General features: G+C 42.0%; 1 protein-coding gene across 1 annotated transcript in view; it reads right to left on the bottom strand.

Moving 5' to 3' along the window:
• Positions 1 to 27,628, bottom strand: part of PTPN13 (protein tyrosine phosphatase non-receptor type 13) — a 383,825-nt gene that overhangs the window by 196,468 nt on the left and 159,729 nt on the right. Inside the window, exons 4-7 of the mRNA XM_088445047.1 lie at positions 26,168 to 26,233; positions 23,986 to 24,171; positions 13,713 to 13,797; positions 5,081 to 5,638 (exon numbers count right to left, since the gene is read on the bottom strand). Of these exons, the coding sequence (XP_088301173.1) occupies positions 5,081 to 5,638; positions 13,713 to 13,797; positions 23,986 to 24,171; positions 26,168 to 26,233 (895 nt within the window). The remainder of the gene's footprint in view (positions 1 to 5,080; positions 5,639 to 13,712; positions 13,798 to 23,985; positions 24,172 to 26,167; positions 26,234 to 27,628) is intronic.

Below are 27,628 nucleotides of genomic sequence, written 5' to 3'. Positions count from 1 at the left end.
CTACTCCCAGCAACAATAGCAACCCCCCCTACTCCCTGCATCACTAACGGCCCCCCACTATTGCATGCATCAATAACTACCCCCCCCATTACTCCCAGCATCACTATCAACCCCCCCACTTCTCCCTGTATTAATAACAACCCCCACTACTCCCAGCAGCACTAACAACCCCCCCACTACTCCCAGCATCACTAACAACCCCTTCACTACTCCCAGCATCACTAACAACCCCTTCACTACTCCCAGCATCACTAATAACCCCCCACTACTCCCAGCGTCACCAACAATCCCCCACTACTCCCAGCATCACTAACAACCCCCCCACTACTCCCAGCAACAATAGCAACCCCCCCTACTCCCTGCATCACTAACGGCCCCCCACTATTGCATGCATCAATAACTACCCCCCCCATTACTCCCAGCATCACTATCAACCCCCCCACTTCTCCCTGTATTAATAACAACCCCCACTACTCCCAGCAGCACTAACAACCCCCCCACTACTCCCAGCATCACTAACAACCCCTTCACTACTCCCTGCATCACTAATAACCCCCCCACTACTCCAAGCATCACTAACCCCCCACTACTCCCAGTATCACTAACAACCCCCCCCATTACTCCCAGCATCACTAACAACCCCCCCTCCATTATTACCCATCCCTCCACTACTCCCTGCTTCAATAACTACCCCCCACGTCACTCTGTTTTTTTCAGAGGAGGAGGCAGGAGTGGTGAATATAGCTAGGGAGGGACATGAGAAGTGCGCCCGGCCCCAGCACCTCAGGCTCCCCTACATACCCACCATCAGAGCGTGATGTTCATGCTCCTAGCAGGTCCCTGGAATAGTTGGAGTGGAGGTGCTGTTACACCGCTGCATGCCGCCAAGCAAGACCAGCGGCCATCGGTGGTGTGACAGCACCTCCGCTCCTACTGTTCCAGGGAGCTGCTAGGAGCATGAGCATCGACACGATGAAATCTGACATTAATTCCCGCAGCTGCACCATCCCCCATCCTCCGCGCTACCCCTCTTTACAAATACCTTCAACCCGGGGGAGCTGGAGTGTTCACGCCGGGGGGGGGTCGGGCACACTACTCCTCACGCTATCCCCTGATCATCATCATCGTCCTGGCTGGCAGCTGCACCCTGCTCCTAGCGGCCATCTTCACCATCGCCACCACCTGCAGTTGGCGCCGGAGGGAGAGCAAGATGGCCACAGCGGAGAGAGACCTCTCCAAACTGGAGAAAGGAGAGCAGGATGGCAAGGGGCTGATAGACAGCCAGAATGGCAACCTGTTCGATGCCAGGCCCTTCACCAACAGCACCCCTTTCATGGGGGCGGAGGCTGCACCTACCCCGGAGGTGCCCGATACTGAGGAGACCTATGGGACGTGTCTGTACAGAAGAGGCTGAGGACCATCAACAGCGAGGTAAGCGAGTGCTCCAGGCGGGTGTCCAGGTGTCCCCGGCGAGGGTGGGATGTCACGTGTGAGGTACATACTGGTAATACTAATGTCTCACGCAGTGTTACACCCCAAGCTCCCGAGTACGGCGCGTAATGGTTCCTTTAATAGTGCTCCCTGAGACATCAATCATATACCATGAGTCAGGGGATTGGTCAGAAGCGGAGCGCGTCCCGGGGACCCACCAACTCTAAAAAAATTAGTCCCCGGGCTTCGTTTGTGGGTAAAATATGCGCTATAGCGTGTATTTGCGAACACTGGTAAATCTAGACCCTGGTGTTTTACCATCATCTGACCACCTGGTGCCTTATTATACTCAGCTGCACTATCCTCTGACCTCCTGGTGCCTCATGTGCTTCTTGAAGGATCCCATTTTCCTGTAACTCTGTATATGGATCACAAAAAGCTTTCATACTTACAGTACCTAATTCAGTGTTTACATCCTCATCAGTCCCTCTGGTCTTTTTCACTCTTTGCCTTGAACGTTACATTCATACTTGGAACCACAAATCATAAGGCGAATGCATTTTGTGTGTTATTGAGACCACAGAAGACTTGGATGTCACCAAGACCCATCCTATTATTTATCCGAGACAACCCCTTGCTACTTCCACCAATTCCACTGCCACTCCTCCAAATGGATAAACCTCCATCGCTGCAAGTCTTTGTAGATTATAGACATGCAGGGGTTTGGAAAACACAAGAACTCATCTATTGAGAACAGTGGTGGCTCGCACATTCTTCTGCAAAAGATGGTTTCTGATTGTGGCATGTAATTCATCCCCAAATTCTGGAGATTATTATGTAAAATCCTGCGCATTCATGTTACCTTCTCTACTGCTTATCATCATCAGTCCAATGCACACATAGAGCGTGTAAATAAACATTCCTCAGACTTCATGCATCGGCTAACAAAGACAATTGGGTAGCCCTATTGCTTTGGTCCGACTTTGCCCATAACTATCACTTTCACAAGTCCACTTCCTGTACCCATTTTTTAAAGTCCATGAAGTTCATCCTTTTCTTCCCAAATCTTCATCTTGCTCCAAAATTTGGGATGAAATCAAGAAAATATTAAAAGAACTACTGACCACTACAATTTTTTGAAAACAGGGGAAAAAGAAGGGGAAATCCTAAGCACTTATGTATTATGCTGCTTGCCTGGGATCCTTGTGTTTCCAGTCTGAAATACTGGGCCTGATTCAGACCCGGTCGCAAGAGCTGAGCGCTCGCAACCGGGTCGATGGCGGCCCAGGCTGCATGCACGAGACCCGGACAGCGACGGGCAATCCGTCGCTCCGGGTCTCGTACCAAAGGGGGACGGCTGTCGATGTTGACCCCACTGGCCGGCCCCACTGACATCACGAGTGATGTCAGTGGGAGAGATTTCAGCTCTGTTAGAGCCGAAATCTCTCTGGGGCTTGTGGCAACGAGACCCTACCACAAGGGTCTCGTCGCAAGCCCGATGGTCGCGATGGTGATTTCCCAACACATTTCACATTCCTATCGGTCTAACCCATCCCACTTCATAGTTACCTACACTTGGACCAGGGGCGTATCTATAATGGGTGCAGGGTGTGCGGGGAACACGGGCCCCTGGGTCCAGGGGGGCCCCGCACCGCACACCCTGCACCCATAATATTACTTACCTCTCCTGGGTCCCACGTCGGCGTGGGGTCCGGCGTTGTAAAACGACTGGAAGATGGCCGCGGTGGCCATTTTCCCGTCGTTTGCGCATGCGCAGTACAGGGAAAATGGCCGCCACGGCCATTTTCCCAGTGACCTGTGCATACAGTATAGACTCTGGGCACACTCTAGTGCTCAGAGCCTATAACTCCGGCGCTGGCCGCGCACAGCTCAGTGCGCTGCCGGCTGCCGGGCGGAGAGGAGGGGGCCCGTGTCAGAGACTGCACACGGGCCCCCTCCTCTCTAGAAACGCCCCTGACATGGACACACATAATTTAGAGAAGTTGAAATTCTATATGCTGCTATTTAAAATGGCATGTCTCAGATTCAAGAAAATAATTACATTAGGTGCTTTAACGTTAGTAAATGCACCTATTAACAAAAACAATGACAAACCACAGGATATAGACAGAAAAATAGGTTATTACAAACAGTTATAGACTCCTTGCCTTATTAGCAATACAATTATACATATGGTACATTTTATTACAGAAAGCGAACACAACATAAAGATCTGTCAGTCACAAACATGGAACCATTTGTAAGGAAACAACAATGTTTGTAGCCACAAGTGGACAATTAGGATGAATGCAAAATGTTGGATAAATCAATAAATGGCACTTAAAAGTATTTGCTAAAGAAGGAAAAGGGCTGACAAATTCAAAATGTATTATTGATTTAATTCAGGGTTGGGGAACCTGTTTTCTGCTGAGGCATTTTGATACATATAACATTATTTGCGGGCCTGGTGCAGGTGGTGCCCCTCCATGTGATGTCACATGGGGGTGGGGCCACAATCGCCAGTGATTACAGCAATACCCGTCTGGGGAACTGTAAGGGCAGCGGTGTGACTGTCTGAAGTGTCCTAAGGATGCTCCAGGCGGCACGGCTATATAGATTCTGGCTGCAGGGTGCCACTCTAGGCCCCCTGCTAGCCAGATGAGGCCAGCAGAAAAAAGCTCCAAGGGCCAGACTAAATGATTCCGGGAGCCTTATACGTCCCCTGGGCCTGAGGTGCCCCATCCCTTTAATTAATGCTAAGTCTACAATATATTGCAAGCTGCAATATGTTGAAAGGGGTTGGGGTACGGGATGCCGGTGGTCAGTATCCCGATGCTGGCATCCCAACAGGGTTAGGATACCAACACCTGTCGGTAAGTATCCTAACCCTACCCCTCCCGACCCACACCCTAAACCTAACTCTCCCCCATTAGTGCCGAACCCATAACCCTAACTCTCCCCCTAACCCAATTATTTACCGTTGGGATGCCAGTGCCAGGATTCTGACTGGTGACTGTATTCCGGCGCCGGAATTCTGAGCATCCTGACCGCCAGGATTTAAACTACATCCCATTTAGGGTGTTCTAATAAAAATCCAACATCTTCAGAGAAAACTTGCATCATATAAATGCAATAAAATTTCACATACAATATTACACTTGCTGTTCATACTCTGATATTGTAATCATGTGGGTAAAAGTTACAGCGCTATTTTCATAAGGAGAAACACTGTACTGAAAAGAAAACATGAGTGATATTCTGCATCTCCTAGGAAGCTCTACAATTTTACAATCAAATTAAAAACTTATTCAATGTTAGTTCATCATTACTGTCTCATTACTTTTGCAGAAACCCCAAGCCAGCAGAATGTTGAAAACAATAAAATATAAAAACTGACCCACTAAGGGGTGTGTTCTAACAAATGATGTAATGACATAACTAAAGAAAGCAATCCAAATAAAATAAAATAAAAAAATACCAAAACAAAAAGGGCAACATGCACAGTGACTTCTATCATTTTGCTTGTTTGTGTTAGGTAATGTGGATATTGATCATGAATAGAAGAAGTACCAGTACGTTATTCAGCAGCTGATTACAATGTTTCATTTGACAAACAATCCTCAAGAATATAATATTGAAAGAGACTGACCTTCTATGCTCATTGCTTCTCTCAATATTTGCAGCTTTTTCTGCTTTTCTCTAATCCTGTCCAATGCACTTGATATTGCGATAGAAGTTGGCACTTCTGGTCCATGTCTTGCTTGGTCCATTTTTTGTAGACCTAAAGCTTCAACTGCTCCACCCAGCTGCCTGAGATCTGTCAATTTAGGCATGGCTGCAGTCCGTCCCTTCAATGCTTCAGAAAAACAGTGCAACTTGTAAGGGTTTGCAGCTATAACCGGCCTCTCTGTGGCTTGGTTGGACAATGATGATGATAAATCAAAGGATGACACCCAATATTTTTTTCTTTGACTATGGTCACTGACTTTCCTCTCCAACTTATTGGTCCGAAGCTCGAGATGAGCATAATTGGCTTTTGTTGTATCCTCATATATAGAGCTGAGCTCTGGTGATGTACGACATTCATCTTCCTCTTGTTGGTTAAGAAAACCCATGGATTTGCTCAGTCCTCTGTTGAGGAAGTTCTGTTGTGAGAGTGAGACTTTACCAGGGTTCACATCAAACCCATCAGGTTCTGGGTATCTCCCTGAAAATGTAAGGGCAACATGTCTTGTTTTAAAAAAAAATACATATATTTAATATAATTGAAGCTTCTTTAAGAAATCTTCCACAAATGTTTGTCCTGAACAGAGTTAAAAAAGTTAGTTTTCTAAAATTCCTGATAAGAACATTTTTGGGGTTATTTTTAGTTCCATCAGTCTGAAAAACTTCTCTTTCACATTTTTGAGAATGTTTGACGGTGTCTCAATATAAATAATATTTGTAACATAATGCAATAACTATGTGTATTTTTTTCATAAAACCTTGGAATGAAACAGCAAAAAGTATTAATATGACAGACTATCCCGCCCCACGTTTAAAAAAAAAATATATATTTATATTAACTCATATGTTTACTCCTTCTGACCCTTGGCAAGAAAGTTACAGTTTGTTTACAAAGACTATACCTATATAAAGTCTGCCTCAAGAGTTCTAGTGTATTATCGATGGGATACGAGTGAAGCTGCAATTTTAGGGAAACTTTCATAAATATAAAATAAATATATGGCTCCATTTCCGTTAAAGTTATGTCTGATGATTTTCTCTTCCATCGCAGGAGTCCAAAACTGCTGGAGAAGAAAGCATGGACATGGGACACCACTTCTGCTGATAACATTCATAGATTCCAAAGGAAGTGTCCCAAGTTTTCTTAGTAACAGTTCTCAAACATGTACTAATTTGAAATACTTAAATAACAATGCTATTATAGTATGACACATTTTTCTTTACACTGTAAAGAACTTGGCACCTCACCAAATAATTATGTAGCCTGGCTTAATTTGTAATAAAACATATTATAAATTATATGGATGCACCAGATATGCAAAATTGCAAATTTTGCCCAAATTCAAAGCCCTATTTAAATCACTGTTCTGAATACTGAAACGCTAAGATCATACATAAATGTATGTTACGTACACTGATTTTAAACTATGTTGTCCTTTTAAACTGCTAGTTTCCATGTGTGATGTAACTTCATGTAAACTTCAAATGTATAGCTTCTGTGGAATTTTGTCACAGTTGAGTCACTCATGTGATGAGTAATACCTCTAAAGGGGTCATTTGCGTATTTCCAAACACCACACGGCTATACAGGTTATCAATTAAATAATTATAAAATAAAAACACAAGGTAATAATTTCAATTAAAAGGAAAACTGCACATTATAGACATACAAATGTTGGTAAGTCCTATTCAGAAAAGCAGAGGGAAAAGAATACCAAATATCTTTGAATATCAAATAATATTTATTTTTAGAATATTCTTAGCCATAGGGAGAGCACAGGACTGCCAGGTATGTCAGCAAAGGAATACCAAGGTAAAACAACAAATAATAATATAACTACAACCTAATGTTTTCAAAGTAGAGAAAGTAGTGAGGTAATCATGAGAATGCCCACACATGAATGGTCTCAGGATGCTTTACTGTTGGCATGACACAGGACTGATGGTAGCGCTCACCTTTCCTTCTCCGGACAAGAGTTTATCCAGATACTGCAAACAATCTGAAAGGGGATTCATCAGAGAAAATAACTTTACCCCAGTCCTCAGCAGTCCAATCCCTGTACCTTTTGAAAAAAAATCATCTGTCCCTGATGTTTTTCCAGCTTCTTTGCTGCCCTTCTTGACACCAGGCCATCCTCCAAAAGTCTTCATCCTGTGTCATGCCAACAGTAAAGCATCCTGAGACCATTCATGTGTGGGGTTGCTTCTCAACCAAATGGAGTGGGCTCACTCACAATTTTCCCTAAGACCACAGCCATGAATAAAGAATGGTACCAAAACATCCTCCGAGAGCAACTTCTCCCAACCATCCAAGAACAGTTTGGTGATGAACAATGCCTTTTCCAGCATGATGGAGCACCTTGCCATAAGGCAAAAGTGATAACTAAGTGGCTCAGGGAACAAAACTTCAACATTTTGAGTCCATGGCCAGGAAACTCTCCAGACCTTAATCCCATTGAAAAAAAAAATCTCCACTCCTAAAAACTCATTTTAGTAAATATACCCCTATAAGTCTATACAATGACATTAACAGGCTATGTAGTTGGGTATTGAGCTGTTTATGACAGACAGTTGGATCTGATGTACACAGTACTTTTGTCCCATATTTAGAGTGACATATTCAAAGCATTTACCTAATTAGCCATGTATATTTCATGCTGGATTACACCGTGTTGATTACATAGCCTTCATAATAGGTATCTCATATCCCCAATTGAACATTTCTCCTGCACAGGTGAAGGTGATTTGAGGACTGGGCTAAAAATCTCAGTTTAACAGTAATATAAACTATGAGAAAATATTTATGTTTAAATTCTGTCCTTATCTGATGAAATCCTGACCACAGACAGTGTTGGCAATAGACAGACTGCTTCTAAAAATAAAGAACCTCAGCTTTCAAGTAAAGAAAGAAGAAATACATAGTCATCATGTGCTCTCTACATATGTTTCGCAGATCAAGGATACTTCTGTGGCACGAATCTAAGTGTGATAAGTACTTTGTTCATAGCCAACAGAGCCCCAGAAGGAAAGATAAACTATCTGTGGCACTCACTCTGAGTGGATGAAAAGATTTAAATACACATCTGGCCATTTTGCTTGTTTTAAACTAAACTAACAACAAACAGACCAGTACCTGGAAAAAGTTAAAATGGAGCAAATCTAATGTTTAGGACAAATGATTGTAATATACAACGTATGTAAACAACCTCTCTAGTTTCTTTTCCCTTTCCACAAATCACTGCAGACTTCCGGTTGGTGGACCAGAGCTGTCTCCATCAGCGTGTTGCTGCTCTATTAAAACACATTTTAGGTGGTGTCACAGCTGCTGTCAGCCATGTTTCGACTAGGATTTCACATTTTTCTAATACCTTCACTGCTCCCAGAGTTCTGCTGTCAATCTTACTGAAATTCACTAACAATACAATGGGTTTAGTCTAGTGTCAGCAAGAGATGTGTGATGTTTGTGGGGTATAAGGTATGACATCCATTGTGGGTGTAGTGTATTTCAGAAGGGACTGAATATACAGTATGACTGAAAGCTGTCAAAGAGGGAGCAGACAAAACCTCCGGATGTGATCATAGCCAGCAGAGGATTAACCTAATAATATGTCTAGCATATACATTGCCCTGTATTATGCACAATGAAGCTAACAATAGTTTAGTGATTACAGTTCATTTAATACGTGAACAAAATGCATCTTGGGAGATGATGGTACAGTGGTAGAAAAGATAAAGGAAAAATATATGTCCATATATATATATGACCATATTGGAGATTTGTTATGGCCACTCTGTATGGGAATCAGTAGGTTCTAATCCCGACAGTGGCAGCCCGGCAGAGGTGAAAATCCTGATCGTCCTTTTTGGTAAGTATAGCTAACCTAATTACCCCCCCTAACCCTCCCTTAGGGGTGCCTAACCCTAACCTCCCCCCCAAGTGCCTAAACCTAACCTAGGCTAACCCTAACCCTCCCTGGAAGGGGGGAGCTAACCCTAAGTCCCCCCGGAAGCCCCTAACCTAAACCCCCCCCCCCCGGCGGCTGTCTGCGACCGGCTTACCTTCGATCGGTATACTGGGTGTCGGGCTCCCGATGTAGGTCTAATGACAGGCATCAGGATTTCGACGCCTGTCATTAGTACCTTGCCGGGATTAGACAGTCGGGAAGCCGGCGGTTGGGATCTCGTCCGTCGGTTTTTTTGACTGCTTCCCCCTCTGTGTGCATGGAGAATGGAGAATTCATAGTCAGCCAAGATACAACTTAGAACTTGTGGTATTGCCAGGAGCAGGGAGCAGATAACAAATAATCTATAAAAATGACTTAAATTTTACATGAAGAATGTTTGTGGTAATACTGGAGAAATAGTTCTACAGTCATAATAAAATGCACGTTTCCTGTGTCAGTCACAAACTGACCACCAGGGTAGAAACCCTCCTCTAAATGGTCATGAATATAATGTGTGATAAATATTCAGGCTCCTGCAACAGCTATTCTATATCTTACAAATGTTGATGATTGCCGCACATTATAAATGTTCATGAAAAATAATATATATAATAGAGCAGGTGTTCCCTGGCTTGATTGACTAAGGCCCTTGTGGTAATGTAAGGCTGGGTACACACTGGAGTGATAGGCATTCGTTTGACATAGAAACGAATGCCCTTGAACAGGGATTGCCCATCCACACTTGAACGAGTTAATGAACGATGAAATGATTGATCGCTGTTTCATCAGTCATTAACTTACTATAGGTCGCTAGCGATGTCGTCAGTTTTGATGTGCAGCACATCAAACCCAGCGACCGTTGCTAGCGACCGCGGGAGCAATGTAGGAGATTTGTTACGAAACGGCAAATCGGCCTGACATCACTCCAGTGTGTACCCAGCTTAACACAAATGAAACATTCCCGGTAAAGGCTTGTCTCGTCCCAAAGAATATTTTTTATTATAAAATCTTTAAATACATTTTTTAAAAATACATTCGAAATTTAATCAAGTAAAATAAAATGAATGCAGTACACACAACTCTTTAATCTATATATGCATATATTGTTCCAAATTCACTTCTGAATGATACAGTACTTTGTTCAAATGTCACTGTACAGGACTGATCCCTCACACTATTACATTCCCCAAAATGTCAGCAGTTTCCTAGGTTATTAGTGATATTTCATTGATTGATATCGAGTTCATTTCTAAATATTTATAGTTATAACATTTCTGTAATTTAATGGAATTCTACTTCCAATTAGAACTAATGCAATGGGCAGGACATATATAGGCATACTTGCCAACATTTATTTTACCGGAGAGATGCAGCTTTTAGCTGATGGGTGCGGGGGTTTCTCATCATTAGGCCCCACCCCTTCACTACATCATGATGCAAATCTGGATCAAGCCAAAATAATGTGTCAATATTGAATCATATCATATTGGCCTGCACCCTCCTGATGCCATGATTCAAGGTGTACCCCCCCTCCCCTGCCGCGCCCCCATTCTGCCTATTTTATTAGGAAGTAGGTGGAAAGCTGGAGGTTCACCTACTCTTCCAGTGGTCTGTGGGACTACCCAAAAATCATTCCAGCAGAGTAGGAAAGATAGACAGACAGACAGACAGACTTTACAACAGGGAAATGTGTGTTAAACTTCCACTATAAGTTTTCAGATATTTTGCTCTAACATTCTACCAAGTTGTCAAATACTGTAATATGATTCTGTACAAATAAGTATGTCTTTGCAGATACCTTATCATAACCCTGTGATTTTTTAAGCAGTTGCAAATACTGTACTGTAAGTAAAGGTTATTGTGTTCATTTCCTGGTAAGACTATCTGTTCACTTTCATTCAGTGTTGGGTAATTTAGACTTTGATAGGACTTGATACTATCTTCCAGCCTTCTGAATCACTTCCTGCCACATCAACTCCATGCATTAGAAGAGAAATATTCTTGTTGAAGCAATCACTCACTTCCATGGGTACCTTACCTTTCAGTTTCACATGGTAAAACTGTAACAGTTCTTGACAATATGCAGTGCCTTATCTGATGCTAGGCCTTAAGGTGAGTACACACCTAACAGATATATGTGCAGATGTTGGTTGTTCATACACACTGAACAACCATCATCTGCCATCTGACCATGGGTCCCGCTGGCCGGTCGTGTCACGCACCCCTCCCCGCGGCCTTTGCAGCAAGTGCACGGGCAGCAAGTGTAAAGCCTGTACACATAGCACGATGTGCAGATATATCTGCAGATTAGGGACATATTTATAATGGGTGCAGGGTGTGCAGTGCACACGGGTCCCTGGGTCCTGGGGGGTCCCACACCGCACACACTGCACCCATATTTGTTTATACTTACATTTTTGCCATCTTCAGAGTGCTGCTCGCATGCGTAGAAAAGAGGTCTCTGGGAATAAGACGCGGGCGTCATTTTCCCGGAGACTCACGAATGTGCAGTAGATTCTGGCATTAAGCCAGAATCTACAGCGCTCTGTGCGCTGTCAGAGAGGAGGGGGCCCAAAAGGAGGCTGCACTTGGGCCCCCTCCTCTCTTAAAACGCCCATGCAGATATATCTGCCATCAGCTGTGCTGCACATCAATATGTCTGTGAACAATGTCGGTTACAGACATATAGTCTGTACACACTGGTCAACGCACCCACGATAGTATTAAACTGGGTACACACTTATCCAAATTTCTGGGAATCCAACTACAGACAAGACTGTTAACACATTCTTAAGCTGGGTATACACTGATAGATAGATCGCCCGTTCCATTCAATATCCGGGTGTGTACAGCGGATATGTCTATAAACAACGTCGTTCACAGACATATTCAATCTACTGTGCAGCACATGATGGCTGATATATCTGTGTCATTGTACACACTCTAACAATCTTTGGCAGACTGGCTTCCACTCACAGGGATGAATTGGGAGAATAATTGGACAAAGTAGTCTCAGGAGCATACACACTTCTGAATTGGTCTGGTGATTGGCCATCTGCTCTCCTGATTTTTAATAAGGTTTAAAAATCTTTTGACAAAACCAGGATAAGAGGTTGTGTGAGCGTACATACTCTACCAATGTCTGACCAACTGGTAGGACTGAGGTTGTATAGGATGAGAATTGTACCCAGCTTTATGCTGACAGATTTGCTAAGCAATGCCAAGGCTAGATCATTTTTGGATCTTAAAAATGATCCATAGAATATCTGATTTCAAGCATACACACTACACAATTATTGGGGAAAGAAGAGGCATGTCATTGCTGAGCTCAGGGGCAGAACTATGGGAGACAATGGAGGCGCCTGCCGCCAGGCGCCAGCACTGAAGGGGCACCTCCATTTCCCACAATATATTCACCCCACTTAGGGCTGTAACTATGTACCCGAAGTGTACCGTCATGGCCGCCAAATACATGGCACCTCTTCCCGGCACCTGATAAGCCACCATACACTAGTGGAGAGCTCCGTGTCAAACCATCAGCTGCATACTCTGTCTATCTATAAGTCTGTCCCTACTCATTGGTGTCGCTGCTCCTCAGCAGATTCTTATGTCAGTGGGACATGTCCCGTGCCCCCCTCACCCACAATTCTCAGTCGCACTCCTCCCTGGCGGCAGCCCTAGCCTCAGACCCGTGCAGCAGTCCCGGCACACCTCCTCAGCTACAACATTAATATATATATATATATACACACACACACACACACACACATCTATCCTCCGTTCGCTACAAGTCGCGTTACACATAACGTGTGAGCGCAGAGTGACTTTGTAGCGCCGAGTATCTTTTTGTGCAAATATTTCCCTTCAAGTGCATCTTATTTGCACAGCAATGCGAACAGGACGCACAAAAAATGTTTTGCTAGAACACGTTTGAGCAGTGCTACTAGTGTGTGGTAGGACCCTTCAGTGCAATGCCAGTGAAAGCCCCTCCTTGCCCTTCAGTGCTGTCAGCTATCTACCTGTGCCCCCTCCCTATCCACAGCACTGCCTGCCCCTAGCCCCCTCCTTGCCCCCCAGCACTTTCACAACTGATCTATGCACTTACCCACTTACTACCCTCAGTACTGCCCGCCGATACTCCCCCTCTATCCCCAGCTCTACTCCAACTGCTGCTTGCCCCTAACTCCCTCAGTGCTGTCTCAACTGCTGCCTATCCTAACCCCCCATAATATGTGATGGGAACCAGAAACAGTGGAGGAAGACCGCAATTTTTTTAAAGTGGGGGGTCCCTGGGACCAACATATTTTTTTGCACAGTGCGATCACTGGACCTCAGTCAAATAATTACAGAAAAAAAAAGATTAAACTGATAAAAATAAGTCTTGCTCTGAATTTCTCATCACATTGGTAATATTATGCAGTATCACTTGGTGTGTATACGGTTTTGTGTATACTGAAGCAGCAGTACAAAGTTTTCACTCATCACTACAATACTAAGATACTCAGCTAATTTCTCAAATGATGTGAATACAAATGAGTGCAAGGTCAGGTTCTGCAAAATCCAAATAAAATGTAGATCAAAGTAAGAACTTATTACCAGTTCTGCACGTACCTGTAGGAAGACCTTTTCCCCTAAGTTTGTCACGTATTATCTGACTGCGATCAGGTTCATTTGTTTTACTGCCCACTTGATCGATCTGTGAGAAGAAAAGACATTATTGTAAACTATATGTTTGGGCATAAAAACACAATTATGGAATTTTTTGCTATAATCTTTCCTTCGCTGGTGGTCTCTGCCTAATTCCAGCGTCATTCAATGTAGAGAGGGAGAGGAGAAAAGATGTGAAATATTCTGATACATTCTACACCCTGTTCTGTGTTGTAGTGTAGAGGTGTGTAGTGTAGAGGTGTGTAGTGAAGGGTATCCAGATGAACAGTCGACAAACAAAAAGGTCAACACCAAATGGTCGACATGCAATATGTTGACATGGTCAGAAGGTCGACTGACAAAAGTTTGATTGGTAAAAAAAAAGGTGACAAGTTAAATTTTTCCCCACCATTTTTAAGGTTAGGGTTAGACAATTGAGGGAGGGTTAGGCTGCCGGAGAGGATTGATGGGTTAGGCACTAGGGGGAAGGTTAGCATTAGGCTATGGGATGGGTTTAGGCACTTGGGGGAGGGTTAGGCACCAGGGGGAAGGTTAGGCACCACACCAGGGGGAAGGATAAGGTTAGGATTAGGTTTAAAAGAAAAACACGTTAGCCATTTTTGTGTTGATTATATGTGTGCCAAACATTTGTCCCTGTCAACGTTTAGTACCTGTTGACCTTTTGCCATGTTGACTTTTTGTACCTGTCAACCTATTTCCTGACGACCTTTTGGTGTCAACCTATACATTGTAGACCTTTTGTCTGTCAATCTCTTATACCAAACCCGTAGTGAAGGCAGATCTTTAGCAAACTGGTGATGCGTCCTGTGTCCACCCAATCAGGCGTCTTCTTCACTACAACGTCCTCTGGCACAAGATCAATGTTCACCACAGCTAGAGTACTACATTTTGCATCCAGACCTCAAGGTTACAATAGCCATCCCTAGTAATATTAAAGGTACCACAACACGTGTCCAGGTCCTGCAATGCTTTATACCGTAAGTCACTTTTTCTTGTTTTGTTCATACTGTTTCTATTTATGTACATTGTAAGGCACTACGGACTCCTAATGACGCCATATAAATAAAGGATGGTAATAATAATAATAATTATTAAGGGCCCTAGATGACAATAGTGAACGGATATTCCTTTATTTATAAATGTAATATGTTGGCAAGGTGTTAATTTCCATAAGAAAGAGCAGGAAACATACAATTTCCATTAATGGGGGTTAGACTACTTTAAAAAGTGCACAGATTTGTGTGTTTCTCTGCTAATAGACTGTAAGCTAAGCAACCAATAAGATTCTGGAATATTTCCAAGTTTTAAAAAAATGAAAGCAAGCATTGGATTAGCTGCTATGGGTTATATATAGCATTTGTTTTGCACATTTACCTGTGCACCAAGATATGTCATAACTTTCTTAAGTTTCAGTATTTTAAAGCACAATGTGATTAGTAACTTATGTCTTCAGTGCTGTGGTTTGGGAAGTATATGTGAAAATAACCAAAGGGCAAAGACATTATTTAGAGAAAATGTATTGTTTCCGGAGGGGGGAAAAAAAATCATGTAGAATGACACAAACTAAAAGATTCAGAATAGATTCTTATAACTGTTACACTATACAGTATTTGCAACACAAATGCAGGGATATAATGTAAGTTATGGTCTGAGCATTAAATAGCCTTATTTTTCAATGTAAATAAATAAATCCTAGTGCTATTATGATTAAATTAAATTGTTAAGATTGTAAATTATACAGAGGAGGGTTCTCATTTGTAGTGTGTCTCCATGCTGGGTAAGCATTACACTTACAGTGCATCCGGAAGGTATTCACAATGCTTCACTTTTTCCACATTTTGTTATGTTACAGCCTTATTCCAAAATGGAATAAATTAATTTTTGTCCTCAAAATTCTACACACAATACCCCATACTGACAACATGTAAAACATTTTAGATTTTTGCAAATTTATTTAAAATAAAAAACTAAGAAATCATATGTACATAAGTATTCACAGCCTTTGCTGAATACTTTGTTGATGCACCTTTGGCAGCAATTACAGCCTCAAGTCTTTTTGAATATGATGCCATAAGCTTGGCACAACTATCTTTGGCCAGTTTCGCCCATTCCTCCTTGCAGCACCTCTCAAGTTCCATCAGGTTAGATGGGAAGCGTCGGTACACAGCCATTTTCAGATCTCTCCAGAGATGTTCAATCGGATTCAGGTCTGGGCTGTGGCTGGGCCATTCAAGGACTTTCACAGAGTTGTCCTGAAGCCACTCCTTTGGCTTGATATCTTGGCTGTGTGCTTAGAGTCGTTGTCCTGCTGAAAGATGAACCGTTGCCCCAGTCTGAGGTCAAGGGCGCTCTGGAGCAGGTTTTCATCCAGGATGTCTCTGTACATCGCTGCATTCATCTTTCCCTCTATCCTGACTAGTCTCCGAGTTCCTGCCAATGAAAAACATCCCCACAGCAGGATGCTGTGTGGATGGTATTGGCCTGGTGATGAGCGGTGCCTGGTTTCCTCCAAACATAATGCCTGGCATTCACGCCAAAGAGATCAATCAGTTGTTTCTCATGGTCTGAGAGTCCTTCAGGTGCATTTTGGTAAACTCCAGAAGGGCTGCCATTTGCTTTTTACTAAGGCGTGGCTTCCATCTGGCCATACAGGCTTGATTGGTGGATTGCTGCAGAGATGGTTGTCCTTCTGGAATGTTTTTCTCTCTCCACAGAGGAATGCTGTAGCTCTGACAGAGTGACCATCGGGTTCTTGGTCACCTTCCTGAGACTAGGGCCCTTCTTCACCGACCTTCTTCCATTTATGGATGATGGAGGCCACTGTGCTCATTGGGACCTTCAAAGCAGCAGATATTTTTCTGTACCCTTCCCCAGATTTGTGCCTTGAGACAATCCTGTCTCAGAGGTCTACAGACAATTCCTTGGACTTCATGCTTGGTTTGTGCGCTGATATGCACTGTCAAGTATAGGACCTTATATAGACAGGTGTATGCCTTTCAAAATCATGTCCAATCAACTGATTTTACCACAGGTGGACTCCAATTAAGCTGTAAGAACATCTTAAGGATAATCAGTGCAAAAAGGATGCACCTGATCTCAATTTTGAGCTTCATGGCAAAGGCTCTATGTACATGTACATGTGATTTCTTATTTTTATTTTTTTTAATTTGCAAAAATCTCAAAAAAAAACTTTTTACACGTTGTGATTATGGGGTGTTGTGTGTAGAATTTTGAGGACAAAAATTAATTTGTGACATAACAAAATGTGGAAAAAGTGAAGCGCTGTGAATACTTTCCGAATGCACTGTACATAAATGTTATAATGTCCTGTACAACACTGTAGAAGATGCAGCTATGGTAATAATAATACTTTAGTTGGAGCAAGCAAGTCCAGCACCATTGGCCATTAGTAAGTGCATACCACAGCCTGTGCAATATTTACACAAATTACACACTAGAGACCGGTAAGTGTCTATACAAGAATAAAGCGTCAGTGAATCATTTGTACCATCCCTGTGATGAGTAGTGACATTTTTTAAAGAAAATATTTATGAAGATAGAACGTCAATATCACCCTAGAATAGGGATGGGTGTATGAGAAACACAGGAACAAACCATCAGCCTCCTAGTTAATCTGTTTATAAGAATGGGTGGATTCACATATGGGACATGAAGTGACTTGAGTCACTGTAGTCTGCAGGGTGTGCTTGTCAAGCTCACAGACGCATACATATATTCCAAATGTCTCTATTTTGGTGGAACTGACCCCATTTGAGGAGGTATTCGCTCACATTGTTGACAGTTACCATGTAGATATTCTTAAACCTGACACCACAATGTCGACACTAGAATGTTGGTATGGCTCAACATGTAGAAAGGCATTGTGTGAAATGTCGACATTCTCAGAATGGAGACGTTTAGGCACCGTCGGGAGGGTTAGGCACTAAGGGGAGGTTAGGGTTTGGCTGCAGGAAGAGATGGGTTAGGGTTAGGCACTAGGGGGATGTAAGTTGTAGGCTGTGTGGGGGAGGGGTTTGGGTTTTACTGCAGGGAGGGTGGTTAGGCACTAGGGGAGGTAAGGGGTAGGCTACGCTGGGGGGGGTTAGGGTTTGGCTACGGGAAGAGGGGGGCCAGGGTTAGGCACTAGGGCAGTGATTCCCAACCTCCGCCCTCAAGGCACACTAACAGTCCTGGTTTTGGTGATATCCATGCTAAAGCACAGATGATTTATTCAGAATAACTGAAGTACTAATTAAGTTGCTTGTGCTCAAGTATGGCTATCCTTAAAACCTGGACTGTTAGTGTGCCTTGAGGACCATGGTTGGGAACCCCTGCACTAGGGAAAGGGTTACATGTAAGGATTAGGGTGACTGTAGTACTCACAGGAATGCCGCTCAGTCATACGTCTGTACCGGACCTACAGGTCACATGACTGCTGGGACCCGGAAGACGACACTGGAAATGCTGCTGCAGTTGGGACCAGGTAAGTGAGAGCTGGGCCACCAGGGATGTTATGTCGACATGTCATCCATGTAGACATTATGAATGTCAGCATGCTAAGCATTTATTATTTATTTATTACCAGTTATATATTTATCGCAGTCATATTCTGCAGTGCTTTACAAAGAATATTTCACCATTTACATCAGTCCCTGCCCCAGTGGAGCTTACAATCTATGTTCCCTACCACATGCTCACACACAGACACACTAGGGTTAATTTTTTTGTTGGGTGCCGATTAACCTACTAGTATATTTTTGGAGTGTGGGAGGAAACCTACGCAAGCACAAGGAGAATATACAAACTCCTCACAGTTACAGCTGTGGTGGGAATATGGTACCTGCAGCTAAGTGAGGCATTGTTGGAGGCTCACAAACAAATTGCTGAATCTGGTACAATTAGCACCCATCATAGATTTCACACACCGACCTCACTGATGTGACAGAGGCACAGACAGGGAGGTGAGGAGAAAATGTTGCCCTGTACTGAATTGCAATGTCACATGTATACTACCTATTATGAAATTGCAGCACAGGCACGGTAAGAATAAACATCAGAATAATAGGCAGTACAGAGACTGTTTTTGCAGGAACTATTACAGATCAACAACCCACCACCTATCATGTTGAACAAAGTAATCCTAAAAGATCCTGCTATGGGAGAGCTGAGAGTGTGCACTATGTTTGTGGTAAAGAGGGAATACTGTATAAAGTACACAGGGTGTGGATTAAAAGATCTACACCATTTAGATAGACAGTCAAAAGATCACTAGAAGGGACGGTTGGGGTTAGGCACTTACCCCGACGGTTAGGGTTTGGCATCAGGATGGAGAGTTAGGGTTAGGCACCAAGGGGAGGGTTAGGGTGAAGATTAGGATTAGAAAACAAACAAAAAAACGTTGACCTTCTGTACCTGACAATCTTCAGCAATATCAACATTTGTGCGTATTGACCCAGATCGACCTTTTGTACCTGTTGACTTATTCCCTGTCTACCAGTTGGTGTCTGCCTTTTCCTTTTCTGTCAATTGACTGCCATCTGGTACATGAGCTATCCACCTTAAGAAGTGCTGGAGCAGCAATTCAGCTATTGGCTGATGTGGCATGGATGGCACTGCAACAGTATCACCCAAATATGCTCTCCATCAGTGTTCGCTTTCAAACAAGCTAAAATATATACGCTTTTCTCTCCTGAGGACTTACTTACATTCCTGCAGGACATGAGCCTGCATCAATTATTATTATTAACTAAATTTAAACACAGGGAGAAAATACAAACTTCAGAAGATAGTGTCCTAGTCAGTATTGAAATATGGCCCAAAAGTTTTTGCAGTAACAAGTTTTTGTGTCACCCACCCAATACCTTTTCCAGGGTGGGACATTGTTCAGGGAAACCGCCTACTTTGAAAACATTCCAACTGGATTATGCATCCATGGTATAAGGGACTCCTATATAGTTGGTCAAATGTCTATTTTTTTTGGTTCCTTTATTTATATTTGCACATAAAACACATATACATACATCCATATGCAAACCTCATTGCCTCATACACTGACTATCCTCACCTCTGAAGTGGTGGAGGGAAAGAGCAGGGAAGTGCAGGCAAGTACAGTAAGAACGTGTATAAATAACTAACTAAAGAAGTATATCAACCTGAAGGCAGGAATATATACACCTGTCAAGAGGATTATTTCTTGCATGTGCAACAAAACGTAATGACGATGACAATCAGCAGCACTAGCTAGCCGTTTCTGATCAGCTGACACAGGAAAGTACTTCATTCATTAGTGTGCTTGTTAGATCTTATCATGTTGGGTCCGTCTATTTGCACCAGTCAATTGATATTTCCATTTTGACTACGGCAGTAGCGGTAAGAAAAATACAATTTAATCTTTAAAGAGGAAAACATATGTTTGTATGTAATTGCATTTAAAATAATTTGTATTTACTTATATTTTATATAATATTTTATTTATATATATATATATATATATATATATATATATATATTCACATATCTAATGTCTGTAAAAATACTATTCTCTTTTATGATTATGACTCCTCTTTACAGTTTTATATTGTGTAAAAATAAGACAATGTGAGTTTTGCACTAATTATTAACCCTGTAAAGCCACATCTCTAGGCTATCACTGTGCTATACGACTACTTTACATAAACCTGAGATGCGTCTGACTGTACATATCTGTGCTCATCCGATTTTTCTGCTGATTATGTCTACCAAATTTTCATAGGCCCCTTTCTGTTTATTTTGGTGGACAGGGATGGTTTTCCTGGTTGGGAGATGAGTGCAGGTCATGTTTTCCCCCTTGGAGAGCCATGATAAGAAGTGTAAAATATGCTGATATTTCTAGTCTGTTATTATTGTCCTGTCATTTCTTTACGTTTCCTCCATTTTCCCAACTATCCTGCCAAGTTTCATAAATGTCTACATATGTTACTTTGGTACATGAAAACATGGTCATTCTCTCATCATTTTAAATTAATTTCTACACCCCTGAAAAAAAAGTGTCCTTGGGTTCTTGGAATACACTGTAAATGGCCTTTATTTATCTAAAATGTTAGCCAATTGTTTAAAACTCTTTTTCCTCACTTTGGGACATCACTAGGAATTCCTACTTTACATTACGTGTATGTATTTTAAAAGGATTGTTATCTTGCTTATCCAATACTTATTTATTGCGATCATGATTTTTAGCTCTTTAATACCCCTTTCACATCGCAAACACGGGTCAGACCCGGGTTTTGAACCCGGGTCTGACCCAGGTCAGACCAGTGTCAGGGCCTTTCACATCGCCTTAATAACCCGGGTTATTCACAGGTTATTGCAGATTTGGTGCCTTTTAACTCAACCCGGGTTGCCCATGTTAAAACAGTGTGATGTCATTTTTAAAGGATTTTATTGGCTCACAATTATGATGACGTTTTCAGTAAAGAAAAGGAGGGGCTGGGGAATGCTTGCAGTTCAGATGACTATGTCACAGGTCTGCTTACTGCAGAATGGCCAAATGCATTGGCACACAGCTCAAAGAACTTCCAGTCCATGCGGCCAGCACCACTGCGATTTCTATTTTGGTCGTTCACCTTATGAAATTGCTACTTCAGTGCCTTCAGCTTATTGACTACGTGCTGTTGTCTCCTGATGAATCCAGATGCAGCCAACATTTTGCTGATGTTGCGATAAGTTATTGCATCCTTTACAGTGCCAGTTATCTAAATAAATAAGATAACTTTACATATACATATTTCTTCCTCATGCCTGATCCGCAGCAACTTCATTAATTCTTCATCACTCCAGTTTGCCATGATTCCTCCAAAGTTAAAGTAAAGTGCAGTATAGTACACTGTGCTGTCTGTATAAAGTTTATTATTAGCTGCCTTTTCCCAAAGTGTGCAAAGTGTGCAGTGCAGGACAGTAATGTAAATACAGAGACGTGCTCTGTGTGCAGGATGGTCAGCTGACTGGAAAAAGCCAATCAGCACTATTTTCTCAGACCCTGGTCGAATATCCCAAGTCTGTACCATTTAAGAGCCAAATAACCCGGGTCCAACCCGTGTTTAACCCTCCCTGTTTACTTGGGGGGCACCGCCGGCCACAGTCCGGCCGGCCCTAGTTAGGCAGTGTAGCGCCAACCGCAGTGTGTGCGGTCAGCGCTACACATTTACACAGGACCGGGGCTAGGCTTCCCGGCGCTGGTCCTGTGCTGCACAGCCGATCCCCTTCCCTCCCCCTGAGCGCTTACCAAATAGCACCAGGAGGAGGGTGGGAGGCAGGCTCAGACTGTGCTAACACACACATCGCCACCAGCGCTGGTGGCGATGTGTGTGTTAACCAGCAGCCATTGAGAGTCAGACGACTCTCATTGGCTGCTGCTGCTACTGCACACACATCACCGCCGAACGGCAGCGATGTGTGTGTGAATCAGCAGCCAATGAGAGTCAGACAGACTCTCATTGACTGCTGCAGCGCCCACTGCAAGAGCCGGGCTGAAGCTCACTCATGAGCTCCACCTTCCGGCTCATGCAGTGGGTAATGGGAGAGACGTCATGACGTCTCTCCCATAATGCTGAGCGCGCCAGCCTGGGAGGACTGACGTGCGGCGGGAGCAGTGACTGGAGCCTGAGCGTGGATTCAGCTAAGTGAATTTTTTTTTTTGTAACTTGTGTGTCTGCACTACAGGGGGGCGGGGCAGGGGCTACTACTACTGGGCACACCATTACTGGGGGGGCTACTACTACTGGGCACACCATTACTGGGGGGGGCTACTACTACTGGGGACACCATTACTGGGGGGAGCAGCCACTACTACTGGGAACACCATTACTAGCTGGGGCAGCTACTACTACTGGGGACACCATTACTGGGGAAGGCTACTACTACTGGGGACACCATTACTAGGGAGAGCAGCTACTACTACTGGGGACACCATTACTGGGGGGGAGCAGCTACTACTACTGGGGTCACCATTACTGGGGGGGGCTACTACTGGGGGCACTGCATCGGGAGGGGGAACCTCTACTGGGGACTACTACTGGGGGGGAAACTACTACTGGGGGCACTATATAAGGGGCTTACTACTAGGGGACCACTACTGGGGGCAATAAATAGGGAGGACCACTACAGGGGGCCCTGTATAGGGGGCACTGGATTGGAGGGATCACTGCTGGGGACCTGCATAAGGGGGACCACTACTGGGGGCACTGAATAAGGGGAACTAATGGGGGGCTGCTTAAGGGGGACCACTACTGGGGGTACTGTATAAGGGGCACTACTATGGGCCTGCATAAGAGGGACCACAACTGGGGACATTGCATATTGGCGGTACTGTATAAGGGGCACTACTGGGGTTAATGTGCATGTGGAAAGGAATGTTCAGAGTGACGATAAAGGGGTGTGTCATGTTGACATGCCCCATTTTTAAGTGACTACGCCCATTTTTTGGCACGCTCACATAGTAGAAGGGGGGGGGCCCTCCATTTTTACATTTGCCCTGGGTTCCAAATACCCTAGTTACGCCACTGTTCAAGTAGTATTTTATATATATGTATATATATATATATATATATATATATATGTTTGTGTCCCCTAGATTGTAAGCTCCTAGGAGCAGGGTTCTCCTCCCTACTGTTCTCGTGGCCCTCTTCTCTAGCACTTCAATGACCACCTTCACCTTCCCACCTGTATTGCATTGTGTACGGAAAATTGTGGTGCTAATTGTTACTTGTGCTCTGTTTATGTTTTGGTTACTGTATTACTGTAATGTAATGTTCTGTGTACCCTGTACTGTCCTACTACTGACATGTGTACGGTGCGTCAGACCACTTTTGGCGTCTTATAAATAAAATGGAGTAATAATAATAATAATAATGTCTTTACTTGTTCTTAAGCTGCATTCTACAAAGTCACAGCAAAACAGGGTACATCCACGGCTAAACACCAGTGGTAGTACTTTGGTGCTAGATTATTTGTGCAGATTACATAACTGTTGTTGATTTTATAACATATTTTCAAATGGTATCATAATGCTTTGCTACACAGATGACAATAATTGAGAACATTTACCAGACAAAATATTTTTATGAGACATATGTTTACAAAACAAGGAATGTGGCAACGTAATCACTATTAGAAAATAAATGCTATTTTTATGTATTTTAGAAAAATATTTTAATAAAACACATTTCTAATCAGAACTCACCCCAGATAAACTGCCAAGAACTAGCTTCACCAGCTGCTTAATGTAGTAGAAGGAAGGTGCACAGTTACTGTTGCGAATATGGGCGCTACAGCCATCCAAAACTGTTCTTGTAGACAGTCTTGTGAAAAATTGGTCCTCGCACATATCAAGTAAAATGCTGTTCAATCGCTCACCTAGTTTTATAGGCTGCATATAAAAAAGAAAATAAAACATGAATTCACAGATTATAAAACTAGTGTAACATATACATATCACAAGTAAAGAAAATAAAAGCACAACAAAGACAAATATGTGAGGATGCTATATTTTAAAATATAGAGCATGACTAAATTTAAATGCAGTTTTCGCTTAACTCCCAATGGATTTATAGCCAGTTTTCTACTCCTAACACACATGTGCTATATAAAATGTTTTATCGAACATAGATTTTTTTTTGCAAGTAAAGTTTGAGATTTTAGTATACAAATACAACACCATGGCACAGTAGTCAACAACAAGGACAATAAACAAACAAGGTGGCAACAATGTATATGTGACTTAAAAAAGTCCAAAAACAAATATTGGCACACTGTGATCAGAGAAATATTAGTCAGGAAAACTGACAAACATAAACAGTGTAACTTTGTGTAACTGAAACATGCCAGAATGTGAAAATGAAATGATCACCCAATATACCATATGATATTTTTTTTTATGCCACTGAGTGCACTGTTAATTTAACTCCTTTTACAATCTGTTTCCTTGTTATGGATAAAAAAAAAAAAAATTAACCTGGTCTGACTACAAAAAGACACTGAGCTTGATTACCCCTAGACAGCGTATGAAAACTGTATATTAAAGATAAAAAGCACCAGGTAAAGGGTATAATAACATCTGCTACAGCTTTTGAAGAGTATTTCTGATTAAATAAACATAGCTACTGATCTGTTCCTATTAGTCGCTTATACCAGTATCTTGTGTCAATAGTTAGCTGAGACCTAGCAGTCCTGATTCAAAGTAAACGGTCTGTAGGATATAACCATAATAAGCAACATAAAGCTGCTACGGTTACAAATGACAGCAGTCAAAACCAGAAACAATCTGTATACCTTACAAAACAACTCATCCTGTCACAGGAGCGATCATTTATGCTTTTATATGCAGTTAACTAGTGCATTAACTTTATAGGAAATAATGTCTGTGTGGATGAACCTCAATTGGTCTCTGATTCACAGTGTACAATATCATTTAAAAATGCAAAAATCAAACACTTATTTTTCAAATGCAAAAAAGTATTTTGAAAATAATAAGTAGATACTATGGTGAAATAAATGAAGTTTTCACAGTGCTCTAAATCACGCAGTGTTCTTGTACTAGACAAATATAAATTATGAGGAGGAGGATGAGTCCGCAACCATAAGGACAGGGCTAAATAAACAGTTTGCCAGCCCTGACTCACTCTCACTCTGTACACTCCTGTTAGAGAAGTGATTGCTTTTAGTCCTAGGGAGGTTAACAACTATTTTATTCAGGAGCTTCTTCTAGGAGTTGGTCACAGTGAAACTAATCTAATGGTGCATACACACAGTCAGATCTGTCAGATAAATGATTGAATGATTTTACAAACGATTTGAACGATTTCAGACGCGCATCGTTCATCGTTGCAGGGACCCATGTCAGATTTTCTTTCAGATATGAACGATTTTTAAAATCATTATCACTCAAATCTGAAGGAAAATCTGACCGTGTGTATGCACCATAACAGTCAGAATCAAAACTATAGATTTTTTTTACTCTAGGCTTGTATATCACTTAATGTAGACTCAGTGACAGGAAGAAAGGAAAACTAAAGCTGTGTACACACCATGTGATGTTGGACCCAGCGAAGGTGCGATGCAATGATACACTGTTTGCCACTATAAGATGTGTACGATATATTGTCCCGATCCGCGTCAGATTGTATATATAGCTTTAAGTTTACAAAATTAAAAGATACAAAATAAACCATTACCCAAATCCTTGGTTTGCCAGATTCTGTTGCTCCACTGACAATGCAGTAATGGTACCACATACGTTATATATGACTGGGCCAATTTCACAACTCACTCAGACCAAACGGAGGGAGCATACTAATAAAATATATATATATATATATATTTATATATTAAAATGTAAAATGTATCATTTAGGTGGCTAGGTTTACCTGGCTCTGTGGTACTTCATAGTCTGCTCCCCAATACAAGGTCATCCCAAGGGAATAAATGTGAATCTGTAAGAAAAAGCAAGCATGATTATAAATGCATACAGTAGCAGAATTAATTCCATTTATAGCAGGTCTCCTAGAACCCAAACACAAGACAAATGTAATAAGCAGCACAGCACAAGCTATGTTAGCATCCTTCTCTCCAACTACACTGACCATATATCTAACATAGACAGTAACGGCAACAGATCCTCAAGGACCAAATTTTATAAAGCTGTTTAATTTTATATCTGTCCTTTAGCAAAAAAAGTTCATCTCTCTGCAAAAATAGTGCCATAACAACATAATTTCAAAGAAAATAAACAATATTGCACACTTGCAAATATGAAAAAAATAATTTTTTAGGAAAATGAAAACCACTAGGGAAAAATAAATTAAATTAAATAATAATAATAAAAGAATAATAATAATAATAAGAAGAAGAATGTAATACTGGAGGACCTGTTGGAAAAATGAAATTAAGTCAAATATTTAATTTCATAATTGTGCAGATGTTCAGTAGATAAGCATATTTGCCATATATCACAACAACATGTACAGTCTCTAGAAACCACTTAACAATAGTCAGGAGACAGGGCATAGTATTGAGGATTTTGCTACTAGCGAACAAGCTTGTTTAACAATCAGAAAATTACATATTGGCAAGAAGAATACAAATTGAGATTTTATGGTTGGCAGTGGAAGAATATTAAAAAAAACAAAAAAAAAACACACAAGATACATTTTACGTTTACCAGTATAGCTATTCATAATAAAATGCTTAACCTGTTCATAGTTTTCACTGTGAGGGTGTGCCTATATAATGTAAACCACTACTGCCATTAAATTGAAAGTGTAACTGTCTGTTTAAGTAAACAGCAAGTTGAAAGTAGTGAAAAGTCAAACACAGGAAGTTGAAGAGTGAAATAATGCAAGTCGGGCTGGTCCTCCAGTTACACAAACACAGTAGAATAACAAATGGGGATTAACATTCCATGCAGATGAGAGATTCCCAGCCCTGAATTTGATGTTGCAAGGATGGAGGTAACCGTATCCATTGTAGGACAAAATACATACAAATGTGTGTCGTACTTGACAATAACCCTCACTAAATAGTACTGATAAATTTATCAGTACTATAAAATGTATCAGTGTATTCATTCATACCACACAAAGAGTGTAACAGTCTATTGAAAATACAGTAATACACTTTATTTAACAATGAATGGTCACTCTTTTGAACTTCAAACCCAGTCCCTCCTTACTGTGCTTCTATAAAGTGGATGCGTATATGAATTTAGAGTGTATGCAGTGGTGTAGCCAGGTTTTGAAGGGAAGCAAAATATAAGAATAGGCACAAACTGTTTCTTGAATGTAATTTTTTTTTAAATTCTGCTATACTTCTCCCTTTTATTTTTGAGA

Source organism: Taudactylus pleione, unplaced genomic scaffold (assembly GCF_031769625.1).
Source record: "Taudactylus pleione unplaced genomic scaffold, aTauple2 ptg000376l, whole genome shotgun sequence".
Classification (NCBI taxonomy): Eukaryota; Metazoa; Chordata; class Amphibia; order Anura; family Myobatrachidae; genus Taudactylus; species Taudactylus pleione.
The sequence above is the reverse complement of the archived record's forward strand: the minus strand, read 5'-3'. Positions and strand labels throughout refer to the sequence as shown.